Source organism: Pelophylax lessonae, assembly GCF_965119305.1.
Source record: "Pelophylax lessonae genome assembly, chromosome: 11".
NCBI classification, from domain to species: domain Eukaryota; kingdom Metazoa; phylum Chordata; class Amphibia; order Anura; family Ranidae; genus Pelophylax; species Pelophylax lessonae.
This window is the reverse complement of record NC_138778.1, coordinates 52,032,569-52,046,507: the sequence shown is the minus strand read 5'-3', so window position 1 is coordinate 52,046,507 and position 13,939 is coordinate 52,032,569. Positions and strand designations below refer to the sequence as shown.

The 13,939-nt window shown below is 40.0% G+C and overlaps 1 protein-coding gene across 1 annotated transcript in view; it reads left to right on the top strand.

Annotated features, from left to right (window-relative positions):
* LOC309567011 (fer-1-like protein 4) overlaps positions 1-13,939 on the top strand; it is a 243,812-nt gene that overhangs the window by 142,075 nt on the left and 87,798 nt on the right. Inside the window, exons 23-28 of the mRNA XM_082272328.1 lie at positions 223-406; positions 4,578-4,702; positions 6,080-6,214; positions 7,121-7,321; positions 10,158-10,271; positions 13,096-13,257. Coding sequence (XP_082128454.1) covers positions 223-406; positions 4,578-4,702; positions 6,080-6,214; positions 7,121-7,321; positions 10,158-10,271; positions 13,096-13,257 — 921 coding nt within the window. The remainder of the gene's footprint in view (positions 1-222; positions 407-4,577; positions 4,703-6,079; positions 6,215-7,120; positions 7,322-10,157; positions 10,272-13,095; positions 13,258-13,939) is intronic.

Below are 13,939 nucleotides of genomic sequence, written 5' to 3'. Positions count from 1 at the left end.
TATAGCAGTAAAAAATTTGTCCAGTTGGCCAATACTGCTCAGTCAAGAACAATTGGCCAATTAAATAACAACATGTTACAACCAAGGGGAATGATGCAAATGGGTTAGTATTGAAGCATGCCAAACAACATTAATGCTTGTAAAAAAAATAAAAATGTCTTTAAGCATTAGGCTGTAAGATATTGGAGGTCATTTGTAAAGTGAATTTCTTTCTGATCCCAGATTCCAGGATCGTACAGCGGTGAAATCTTTGCTAAAGCTGAGATCTACATGTGGCTAGGAGTCAAGAAGTATGTCAAGAACAGCACGGCGGATCTGCCTGAGGATTACAAGTTCCTTTATGACAGAGATGGAGAACTGGTGGAATCTCCAACTCCCGACCCACCAATCCTGATTCGGAGGGATGGTGAGATGCTCCATTTTGTTATTTTCATTGTAAATCAGCAGAAAGTTTCAAGTTATAGGGAAGCTGCAATGGTTTTTGGTAATTTTTTTTATTTTTTTAAGTTTAAGGGGTTTTCTAATGTATATAATTTTAGAAATAAATGTAATAAAATAGTACATCAAAGTACATAATATAGTACATCAAAGACACCCAGACTGCTTATTCAAAAGCATTGCTTACTTGTTCTTTAACAATAAGTTTAGGGTTTAGTTCAGGCGTTTTGAAACTTATCTCTAGCTGAACTCTGAACTCACGTTCTTTCGTTCCGGGCCTGGGCATTCCTGCCCTTGCAGTTCAGTTAAGAGGCAGGCTGTGGGGCCCTGGAGCTCACTGGAGTAAAAAAAGAGCGTGAGTTTGGAGTTTTGACTAGAGATGAATTTGGAGGAATGCCCAAGCTCATCTCTAGTCATTAAATTACTAAAATAAATGTGTCTTCCTGGAAGGAGAGAGTGTGTAACTCTCCTCTGAGTCATTCAGCAACCTGTGCTAACTGATCTCACCTTCTATTCAAATGTACCTATAACATGACAGCTATTAAAGGAACCTCCTGAAAGCGATTGGTTTTCCATAGAGCTGATCAACTGCTAGCTCCAAGTAATAAATATGACGTATTCAAGTGTAACCATAAAGGAGCTAATTTAATAGATTTAAAATGCAAGCTTTTCAGTTACAGTACATGGCCTGGCCTAAAATGTCTAAGGTAACAGCACTACTAAAAGCGGACCTTCAGTCATTTTTTTCATCTTTCCATCTATTAAATCCTCTGCCCTTTTTGTTTTAACTTTGGATAGTAAAACATTTTTTTTCTTCCAGTAAATACCTTATACAGCCCACTTCCTCCTACTTGTCTGATAATTAGCCTAGGTTAATGAAATCCTGCACAGCTCTCTCTCTCTCACTCTCGTGAGAGTTTGCCAGCAAGGGAGGAGGGATAAGTCATAGGAGAGCCAAGGAGAGCTGCAGAGCTGGAGGGGGCTGGATGAGGGTGGAGATAACAGGAGACTGCAGAGATCCATGAGTATTCAACAGGAGAGGAGAAATGTGAAGGCAAGCAGTGATGCGAGTGTGTCTGTCTGTCTGTATATATGTGTATGTTTGTGTGTGTGTGTGTGTGTGTGTGTGTGTATATATATATATGTGTGTATGTGTGTGTGTGTATGTGTGTGTGTCTGTGTAAATCCAGGAAGTAAAAAAGCAGCAGCTTCAGCTGCCCACAGTTAAAATGGCTGCAGCCAGACTTGGTGGAGGGAGATTTCTGCAGCATATTTGGCAAGTACAGAAGTATATATAAAATAATATGCAAAGTGGTTGGAGGGAAGTTTCAGAATGGCAAATACGTTTTTATAAACAAATTATGTGAGCAGACTGCATTTCCTCTTGAAGTGTATCTCCTTGTGATGCCTACAGATACTTATCTTAGTTTACAAAATGGTCTCTGCGGAGCCCCATGGTCCACACTGAAAATGGAACCATGACTTCTCTCCAGGTCAAGAATAAGCCCTGCCCCTTTCTAGCACGAATCCTTGCCCACTCTCATTTAACTGTCAAAGACCATAGCCTCAACTTCCCCAGTTAAAGTCTAGAGAGGGAAGTTTAGTGTCAGGAAAGGCAAAGCTTAAAATGGACTTAAAAGGATAGTTCACCTTTACAAAAAACCTGCCTATACAGGTAAGGGTTGATTGTAGATTAAAACAAACTGTGCAACTCTGACTAAAGATGACAACAACCCTTTGCTATAGGTGTAGGCCATTTACATTATGAAGCCTGACTGGAATACTCCCAGGACATTGCTAAGTGAGGCCTAATCGTCACTGCTCACCTCCACCATCACAGGAGTGAGCTCTTTCTCTGATTCAAACCCCCTCGCATACAGTATCTCACAAAAGTGAGTACACCCCTCACATTTTTGTAAATATTTTATTATAACTTTTCATGTGACAACACTGAAATGTAAAGTAGTGAGAGTACAGCTTGTATAACAGTGTAATTTGCTGTCCCCTCAAAATAAATGAGTTGTTTTACAAGGTGAGGGTTTACATATATTTTAAACAAAATTCAAACTCCTTTGAACAGCACTGGACTAGGATCCAAACGGCTCCATAGGGGTACAGGGATCGATATAAAGTATAACCTAAGTAATTACAGGAGTTTCCTTAACCACTTCAGCTCCGGAAGTTTTTTAGTGGAGGGGAAGGGGTACCGAGCTTCAGGGGGGTGGTTTAAATTAGTAGGTATTAAATACTCATGAAGCGCGGTACCCCTCCCCCTCCACTATATATCTTACCCTGTATGGTTTACAGCACTGGTACATGCAGCATTAAGGGATCTGACACGCGTAGATTTTCCAGATAGCGCGAGACTCACATCAATATATATACTCCGGAAGTTTTTACCCCCTTAATGACCAGGCCATTTTTTGCGATTCGGCACTGCGTTACTTTACTGAAAAATTGCACGGTCGTGCGACGCTGTACCCAAATACAACTGATGTCCTTTTTTTTCTCACAAATAGAGCTTTCTTTTGGTGGTATTTGATCACCTGTGCGTTTTTTAGATTTTGCGCTATAAACAATAAAAGAGCGACAATTTTGAAAAAAACGCCATATTTTTTACTTTCTGCTATAAAACATTCTCAATAAAAAAATGTAAAAAATCTAATTTTTTTATCAGTTTAGGCCAATTTGTATTCTGCTACATATTTTTGGTAAAAAAAAAATCCCAAAAAGCGTATTTTAATTGGTTTGCGCAAAGGTTATAGCGTTTACAAACTACGGAGTAGATGTTTGGAATTTTTATTTATTTTCTTGTTTTTATTAGTAATGGCGGCGATCAGCATTTTTTAGCGGGACTGCGACATTGCGGCGGACAGATCGGGCCCCTATCTGACATTTTTTACACTTTTTGGGGACAGGTGACATTAATACAGTAATCAGTGCTAAATATTATGTACTGTTACTGTATAAATGACACTAGCTGGGAAGGGGTTAACACTGGGGGTGATCAAAGGGGTTAATGTATGTCTATATATGCTTGCTCACTGTGTGTGTGTGTGTGGGGGGGTTCTTTGACAGGCACAGAGAGATCGAAGTTTCAGCTTAGCTGAAACTCCTGATCTCTCCCTGCCTGTCTGACCGAAGACTCACCTGCTTTGTTTACATAAGCAGGCAGGTCTTCTCTCAGTTTCTCTGACAATCGCGGGAGGCCAGCGGCAATCACTGTCGCTCCTCCCGCAGCCTGCCTCCCGCCGCCGAGACCTCGTGCACAAAGTCACGTAGTACTACGTGATTTTGCGCAGCCGAGCCGTCCTGCCGCAGTAATACTACGGTGGGCGGTCGGCAAAAGGTTAAGGTATTTCTTTTTGCAGCTCAAACACATACCGGTAGGTTTACTGTATTTTCTTATGGCAAAATTGGCCTTAAAACATATGACTGTTGACCGGCATAAAGATTGTACATTCCTGCAAGGGAAGGAACTGATGCAAATGGTTCTATGTGCTTCCATGAATCAACATTTCAATAATTCAGTAAATAAAAATAATATAAGTCTTGGGTGAAGGTATCCTAATATTATCTTCTAGAACAAGGGTGTCAAACTCAATTTCCATGTAGGCCGCATCAGCATGGTTGCCCTCAAAGGATCAGTTGTATTTGTAAGGCTAGATGTTGAGAGCATCCCCCCTTACATCAGAGATATCAAGAGCCCCCCTCACCATCAGAATTCAAGAGTCCCAACCCTCCCTTACATCACAATGCACCGCCCTTACCTGGATGAAGATCTGGGAAGCAGAAAGTGTAGGGTCTGAAGGAGGACTGGAGTCTGCTGAATGCTGAGACCAGGGGAGGCAGAGACAAAGGGAGCTGTGGCTGCACAGAGAGGCACAGGATCTGTAGGAGAAGTTCTGTCCTCCTCCCTGCTGCTGACTGCTGAAGCGGAAGGGCAGAGATGAGCCTCCCCACGGCTGCATAAGGGGGGTACTGCAGATGCAGGAGAGGTGTGAGGGCCACATGAAATGGCCTGGAGGGCCAGATTTGGACCACGGGCCTTATGTTTGACACATGTGTCCTAGAATCTTGCCAGGTGTTAGAGGTATAACTAACAGCATATAGTGAACATGTCCTCTTGATCTCTGTAGATTACCGCTATTTCCAGCTGAGGGCTCACCTTTACCAGGCTCGGGGAATACTACCTGCGGATGACAATGGCTTGTCTGATCCATTCCTTAGGGTTGTGTTTGGAAACCTATGTCAAAATACACAGGTAAGAATAAAGGTTAAGTTATCACTGCCTAAAAAAGATACAAAGAGCAAAACAGCCATAATTCACCTTTTATTACCTGAACGACATGAGGTTTGCAGAAGGAAAAGAAGAATTCAAACATCTGTGTATACAGTATTTAAGGAATTGTTGCATTTAAGGAAATGTTATGCACTGATGAGTAAGGCCAGCCTAAGATGGTTCGAATCTCGGCCGGTTCCTGCTGAACCAGCCGAGATTCGTGTGTGGTCAAGCTGATTTTACCAAGCTGATCGATTGATCAACTTGGGTACAACCAGCCTTCTGGATTTTACTTGTGATTATCGCTAGCAGCTGCTATATAAAAATCACTCACTTCTCACAGCAGGAACAGCTTCCTCCGCCGGGAGAATACATTGTCTCGGTAGGAGCGACTCCCCTGCCAGCACTGTCTGTGTTGATGGGGGGAATCATGCGAATTTATTTTCTTCAAACTGGTTCCAGGAAAGAAATTCACACTGTCTATGGCCTGCTTTAATAAATTTGCAAGTAAGACAATATATATACATATGTTTTGATCCACCAGAATATGTAAAGAAAGCTCAACCAATCTGTAGAGGATCATACAGATCATACAGTTCATGAATCACAACTGCCTACATTTTTTAATTCCGGATCTGCATGCAAATATTCTGGAAAATCACATTTTAATTAACTGAAAATACTCATGATTTTAGTTTGGTGATACTACCAAAGCCTATGCATCCATTTGTCAGGTTTCCTCCAACTGTCCAAAATGCTTCCCTATTGGACCAGTGTGAAGCACTCTCTAGACATAATGAATCACATACTGAGCACAATGTGCAGACTTCACTAACAGATCCTGCTCTCTAATAGGCAGAGAACAATACAGATTTGCCTGCTGCTCCTCTGATAGGCAGACAGAGCCAAAAACTATGAGGGTGCTACAGAGGGAAGAATTTAATGAAGGAGGAAATTAATGAAGAGAAAGGAGGGAAGGAAGGATAGACAGAAAATAAGGGAGGGAAGGAAGGGAAGAATAAAGGAAAAAAGGGGACTTTATCCTACTGTTATCCCTATGTATGAACCAACTCAAAGCAGTGATATTTTTTTTTTTGAAAAGATTGTTAAATACCCTCACTCATTTCAGTTTGTTTGACATTTAAATATTAAACCTTTCTTTCCTAAGAGGATTTTTGTCCTTGCCCACCCTGATCTGTATATTTTGGTGCTTGCAGGTTTGGCAAAATGACAAGTATTAAAAAAACCCCTCTTTAACATGTACCTCCTTCTATCTATAAGGAATGCTTGCTCTAGTTGTGGGGGCAACAGGGCTCCTTCTGTCTACATCATCATGGTTCTGTCTTCTGGTTTCTGCAGGTTATTAATGAGACTCTGGCACCCATGTGGAATGAAATGCTCATCTATGACAACCTCCTGATCGATGGGAATAAGGAAACCCTAGGGAACGATCCACCTCTTATTATTATTAATGTTTATGATCAAGACAAGTTTGTAAGTATACCCTGTTGGTCTCCCTCATCTGCTTTGATAATGCTTTCATACCCTCTATTAGCTCTGACTTCCATGCTTTGGTCCTGCCTGACACAACATGTGTCTATTTTAAGGGGTACAGTAAACCCCCCTCCATTGCGGGGGTTACGTTCCGGACCCAGCCGCGAAAAGTGAAAATCCGCGAAATAGAAAAACCCTATTAAAATGCATTGTAGGCATTTTTTTTTACTGTCACTGTACGTGTAAAAGCATTTTAAGGTCTTTAAACACACTTTTAAAACAATAGAAACTCATTTAAACACATAAAAGATACTGAGAGACATAGCAAGAGCTATGGAAAACACAAAAATATTTCATTTTTAATGATTTATTTAGTAAAATAACATTACAAAAAAAAACGCAATATACCGGGACCGCAAAAACTGAACCGCTATGGAGCGGGGGTTTACTGTACTCCAGTTTAGGCAGAAAATAATTTTGTGCATTTATAATGGATGCTATCATTCTTCTCTTATACAGCCAATTTCTGGTTCTATCATCAACCCCTTGTACTTATATATGCATTTAATATGAAGAGTGAGACTACATTTTCCAAGGCTACAGCTATTTCTTGTTGTGGCCTCGCACATTCTTTCCTTAATTCTGTATAACCCCTAAATATCTCCCCCACCCTTTATGTCTGCCTAAAACATGGTCAAAGTGGGTAGACAGAGAATGAGGGAGTCAATCACTTGAACTTTTGGACCTCTCTCACATTTCAGCAACCACTAAAGGCACTACAATTAAATAAAGGGGCTACATTTTTTTGTATGGGGTTTATCTCTAGGATGAGGAAAACATGACCTTTATGCCGGCAGATTTTCAATTAAATTTTAAGGCTGTTTCTTGCATTGTGATAACTTGTAGGGAGCCCCTGATTTTCTTGGTCGTGCCTTTGCAACCCCAATTGTGACATTACTGGATGAAGAAGAAACCGAAGATACAGGACCTAAATATGTCCAACCCGCCCTGCAGTTCTTCGACATCTTCAAGGGTAACATTCCTGCTGGGGAGCTTATTGCTACATTTGAACTCATTGAACTTGAGAACAGAACCTATATGAAAGAGGTGAGTTTGGTGATCTGCCATATGTCTATGAATAAAGAAAAGAGTCTACTAATAAAAATAGACAGTCTAAGTCAGTGTTTCTCAACCTTTGGGGACACCCAACATTCGAAGTGATTTATTCTTTCAAAGAAAACACACTTTTGCGCACTGATACTGACTAGTATTCCATTGTTTCTCTTTTTTCTCAGTTTCTCTCCCTCACTCAGCTAATGTGACCCTAATGCCAACAGAGAGGGGCAGGGGAGGGGCAAACAAGGATGCATGCACCCGACATAACACTTATCAACTGATGATGTCATTGGTTGTGAGGACTTTGGCGGCTAGAAGATTATGATGGTTCACAATGAAAACCTTTGGCTTTGTGTAACTCGGCAGGCTTCATCTGTCCACTGGCTTGTATACAATTTTTGGAACATTTTTAGGCATTTTCCCAAGGCACCCCTAAAGAAACCAGAAGGTACCCTGGTTGAAAAATTCTGGTTTAAGTGACCATCTTATCCTTGTGGTATCTTCAAACAGCCTAGCCGATTAATCATGTGGGCAGTGTACCTTTTTGGATTGTTACTGTTCCCCTACAGATTTACCTGCACAAATGAAGCTATTACCCTGCAGATCCCTCTCCAGGGGTTTTTCCTCTCCATGAAGTTAAATTGCAGGGCTTTTTTGTGTGTTTTATTGTTTTTTCTACATGAACGGAATTGAATTGGGATAGAGGGACTTTGCCTAGACGTACAGATTGGGCCATCATGTACTTCCCACCACTATTACGCTGTGTACATTCTGTTCTGGCAAGGTATCACCTGTTCTTGAGGGGCTGTGTTGAGCAACCCTCACATTGCTTCCACTTTTGGCCATGTAACAATACCAGCATCAGGGTCACCACATAACATTCTAACAGATCTATTCATGTGCTGTCACCTTGCTTGATCGATCTATACTTTCCTCTATCAAAATCTCAGCTTCTGTAACACTGTCCTGATGGGCTCTCTTGTACTTTATACAGACAAACATATGTAGACCCCCTCCAAATTACAGAGTTTAAGTGCACAAAGACAGGTCCATAAAACATCAATGGGGGATGAAAAACAGATTTGACTTCACTCAGCCACATCCGCATGTATACAAAAAAAAAAGAAGATTGCGGGCTGAAAGTATTCAAGCACCGCCTATATAAATCGGACTTTATAGGCTCAATATGGGAGACCACACAAATAGATTAAATAAAGTATATATTTATTCAAAAACAATTCAAAAATATTCAAATAAACTGATTAAAATATAGGTAGGAACTGCCTCCACAAGATCCAGATGTTGACAAAAACCGAAATCGTATGCCCCACTATAGCTACCGGAAATGATAAATAAATTGAATATACAGTGAGATACAGTTGTACATATAGGAGTCTGTATAAATTCGTTAGTCAGGTCAACGTTTCCCGGCTCAAGGCTTCCTCAGGACCCAAAATGCTACCGTAGTAGTATGGCAGCACTAGCTATGCAAAAAAAATCAGAAAGTCAATAACACAACATAATAGATATGAAACAATAATGTTGCTTAATGTGTACAATGCTCACATCACTGTGGTGGATCACTGGGTTCTCATCAGCAAAGCCTGGAGGCGGGCACAGGGGCACTGTGATGATGATGCTGATGAGCGCCCCCCTGTACAACTGCTGTATTTATTTATAATCAGTGTTGGGGTAGTTCCTCAAAAAATGTAACTAGTTACTAGTTACTTCTGTAAATTGTAACGAGATTACTTTACTAGTTACTGCATTTGAAAAGTAACTTCACTACTTATTACTTTACTTTCCTCTTTCTTAATTGACCGTGTAGAAGAAGATACATGACACTCTTTCTGAGTTTATTGTATAAATACAGGCTTTGGGAAACATGAGAACAAAACCTGAAAAAACTGAATAAAACATAAAGTGCAACAAAAAGTCATAAACTTCATCCCTCTCCATTCTTCGAAATAACGATTGTATCCCACGGCTTGGGTAACGCAGGAAAGCGCGTTCCTATAGCCTAGTAAGTAGTGCCTAGTAAAGTAGTGTATTTACTTCCTTTAGCCTAGTAAAGTAGTGTAGTTACCAATATTAGTATTGTAACTAGTTACGTTACTTCGTTACCAAAAAAAGTAATGTAGTTACTGTAATCCGTTACTTTGTAACTCGTTACCCCCAACACTGTTTATAATTTCCGGTAGCTATAGTGGGACATACGATTTAGTTTTTTGTCAACATCTGGATCTTGTGGAGGCAGTTCATGCCTATATTTTAATAAATGTATTTTAATATTTTTTTAAATAAATCTATATTTTATATAGTCTATTTTTGTGGTCTCCCATATTGAGCCTATAAAGTCTGATCTATATAGGTGGTGCTTGAATACTTTCAGCCCGCAATCTCTTATTTTAAGTTTAGTGGAAGAACTGAAAAATGGCATGCAATGGGCCCCAACCTTAATCCAGGGCTTCTCATACAGCATCAGTATGTAACCTCACAAATGCTTTTTTGACAGCGCACATACAAATAGTTCCACAGACATATGTTATAGAAAGCAGCTCTGAGATGCAACAAGGATAGAAAAAAAGGTTATGACAATAGGTAAAGGGAAAAACCTGTTTAATGATACACAATGCTTTGATTATTCATCTAGTAGGAATGTAGGTCTGCTTTAAGCAATTGACTAATAGCTTCTATGGAAATAATGCGATAAAGGTTTGCAATTCCCATCAGGAATTTACATAGATCGTCCTTTATTTGTACTTTTTTGATCATTTCTTTCTATCTATCAAGTAATTTTTCTAAATTGTTACATTCTTTGCCTTAGCCAGCCCTACCAGAATACATAACAAACCAGGAACCTGAATATATGGACGAAACTTCTGACCGTTACATTATTCCAAAAGGCATCCGGCCTATCCTAAAGGAATTCAGAATAGAGGTAAAAATCTCATTAAAGAAAAAGTTCATAGATTTGCATAAAATACATTTAAAACAGAACGTGGACATTTAAAAAACAATTCTTCATGTTCCAGAGAAATTCACTCCCCTTTACTACCATCTCCACACCTCAGCACCCTACTCTGCCCTCCATTGCTTCCCACCTTCAGGGTCAGTGGAGGCAGGCCAGTGTCAGTCCACCCCTTCTGTCATGGTCACCTTCCCTGGGGGTGTTTCATCACCCCAGCTTTGCTTCACAGTACTGCAGCACATAACAGCACTCACAGATCATTACATGAGGGTCCTTCCGTTCTGCAGTGAGAACCACCCACAAATGGCAACGGACAGGTGACATCATCAGACCAACAAGAAGACAGTTAGAATTATGGTATGTAATGAAATCAAAAGAAGAAATAGGTGTGAGGGAGATTCCAGAGGGAGAACTAGAGTGCGGGGCACTCAAAATCTCTTTTAACCCACAAAAATGTTAAGCCATAGTATTTATTTCTTTTACTTTTTTGCAACAGCAAGTGGAAGCACCAGAACTAACATTTTGAGTTTAGGTCTGTTTTAAAGTAGAACTAAACCCAAAACCTTTCTTTTTTATATTTGGATTGAGTAAGGGAGGGTTATAATCTTTGTCAATTTTTTTGGGGAGATTTTTTGGGGAGATTTCTCTTCTCCTGCTGTCCCATAGCCAAACAGGAAGTGAGAGAAAATCCTACCAGGGTCCTTACTGGAAGAGTTCCCCTCTAGTCCTGTTACATATAGTTACATAGTTAGTGAGGTTGAAAAAAGACACCAGTCCATCCAGTGTGTGTGTGTTTGCAGTTAACAGTACATTGTATACCTCTGTATGTTGTGGTCTTTAAGGTGCCCATCTAATAGTTTTTTTAAACTATCGATGCTCACTGCTGAAACAACTGCTTGTGGAAAAGAATTCCACATCCTTACCACTCTGACAGTAAAGAACCCTTTACGCAGCTTAGGGTTAAACCGCTTCTCTTCTAATTTTAGTGAATGGCCACGTGTCTTTTTAAATTCCCTTTCGCTGAAAAATTTGTTCCCTATGCTATGGTCGCCAGTACGGTATTTGTACATTGATATCATATCCCCTCTCAAGCATCTCTTCTCCAGAGAGAATAAGTTCAATGCTTGTAGTCTTTCCTCCATTCCCCTAATTATATCTGTTGCCCTTCTCTGGATTCCAGCACATCCTTCCTGAGGACTGGTGCACAAAACTAGACAGCATACTCAAGATGCGGCCTGACCAGAGTCTTGTAGAGTGGGAGAATAATCGTTTTATCTCTGGAGTGAATCCCCTTTTTTAATACATGCCAGTATTCTGTTGGCTTTTCTTGCATCAGCTTTGCATTGCATGCCATTGCTGAGCTTGTTTTCTACTAGGACCCCAGGTCCTTTTCCATCTTAGACTCCCCAGAGGTTCTGGCCCTAGTGAGTAACTTGCATTCATATTTCTGGCACCCAAGTGCATTACCTTACATTTTTCAACATTAAACCTCATTTGCCATGTAGTTACCCACCCAATTATTTTGTTCAGGTGTTCTTGTAAGGTTTCCATGTCTTGTGAAGAAGATATTGCCCTGCATAGCTTAGTATCATCCGAAAATACTGAGATTGTGCTGGTCATCCCAACCTCCAGAGTGTTTATGAATAAATCAAACAGGATTGGTCCCAGGACAGATCCTTGGGGGGACCCCACTTTCCACGCCCAACCAATCAGAGTTTTTAATCCAGGTACTCACTCTATGGTCCATACCTACATACCTTAGTTTGAACAGTAAGCGTTTGTGAGGAACTGTATCAAATGCCTTTGAAAGTTCAGATACACTACATCTACAGGCCTTCCTTTATCTAGATGGCAGCTCACTTCTTCATAGAAGGTTAATAGATTGGTCTGCCAAGAACAATTCTTCATGAATCCATGCTGATTACTACTAATGATACCGTTTTTTATTACTAAAATCTTGTATATAATCCCTTATCATCCCCTCCAATAGCTTTCAGACTATTGATGTTAGGCTAACCGGCCTGTAGTTCCCAGGGATATATCGGCCTTTTTTTAAATATTGGTGCCACGTTGGCTTTTCTCCAATCAGCTGGTACCATTCCCATCAGTAGGCTGTCCTTAAAAATTAGGAAAAATTGTCTAGCTATCACCTGGCTGAGTTCATTAAGGACCTTGTTCTGGTGACAACTTAAAATTTGGGATTTTCTTAGGATAATTAGAGAGGGTGAATTGACCTAAGGAGGACACAGACACTGATCAAAACCTGTGTTGTAATCCCTCTCTATCTAAGTTTTCATTTAGTAATATTTAAAATGTATATATAGCCAAAAAAAATGTTATGAATAGAGTGGGGAAGGATTAAACCCCATATGAGTTTATTTTTTGCTATCTGTATCCCACTGGGGAGGATGAGTTTCAGTTCCTGGGCTGGAGACATAACAGGAAATGAGATGAAATCACATCATAGTAAAGGGAATTCTTTTCTTAGACAGTTGTCACTGAAACCATTGTCTCCATTGGATAATTTATACTCATCTTTTACTCTGGTAAAATGTGTAAAATGTTGGATATTCCCTCACTTTCTATCATGTAGACAATGGTCACCAGATCAAATAGAAGGGAATATCTCCCCAGGTGCAAAAAACTCGGAGAAAAAGTCTAACCCTTAATCTCTTCCCACTCTATACAAAACATTTTGGTTGGAGTTAGACTTTAACAATAAGGGTGGAGAACATATACTGTATTGCTGCTGTGTCTTCAAGCTAAAAAGCTTGCGATTTTATTTGCTTTACAGGTGCTGTTCTGGGGGCTGCGAGATCTCAAGAGGATCAACCTGTTTGAAGTTACACAACCTCAAGTGCGCATTGAATGTGCCGGAAAAAAAGTGGAGTCTGAAGTCATTTTAAACTGCAAGGAATTTCCCAATTTTACAGAACTGGTTAAATGCGTGGATGTGGTGAGTCCCCATAGATATATGTAACACCCTCCTTGCTAGGTGCTAGGTTAGGTAAATTTAGTTCTGGGCTCACTGTAATTTAGTGATAAAATGGGGCTACTGCAGCTGTATGATAAACCACTGGTGTAAATACAATGAACAAAGAACAATATAAAAACACACTATATGCAATACCAGCCAGTAGTAAAAACAAGTGGACATAAATAAAAGGATAAAAATAATAGAAAATAATCAAAATAGCCATAAAAATTATTCAAAATGGGTATAAAATTTCATGTAATGTCCATATATAAGGACTGCAACAGCAAGTACCAAAGCACCCGCGTCACTCTGAAGCCGTGCTTATGTGAAACCCAGCGGGAGCCACAATATCTGCTTGAAGAGCTTGAACAGCCCTCTTGTTCTTCTCTGTCAGCTCTTCAAGCAGATACTGTGTCTCCCTCTGGGTCTCACATAAGTACGGTTTCAGAGTAACTCGAGTTCTTTATAAATTTTTATGGCCATTTGAATTTATTTCTATAAATGTTATTATTTTATTTATTTTTCTACTGACTGGAGTTGCATATAGTATGGTTTTTGCGCTATGTTATTTGTTCAAAAATATGAGATGTTATCAAACAGTTTTGAGACTAGTTTTATAACTCGCCAACAGATGGCAGCACAAGGCTGCAGGCACAGCCAC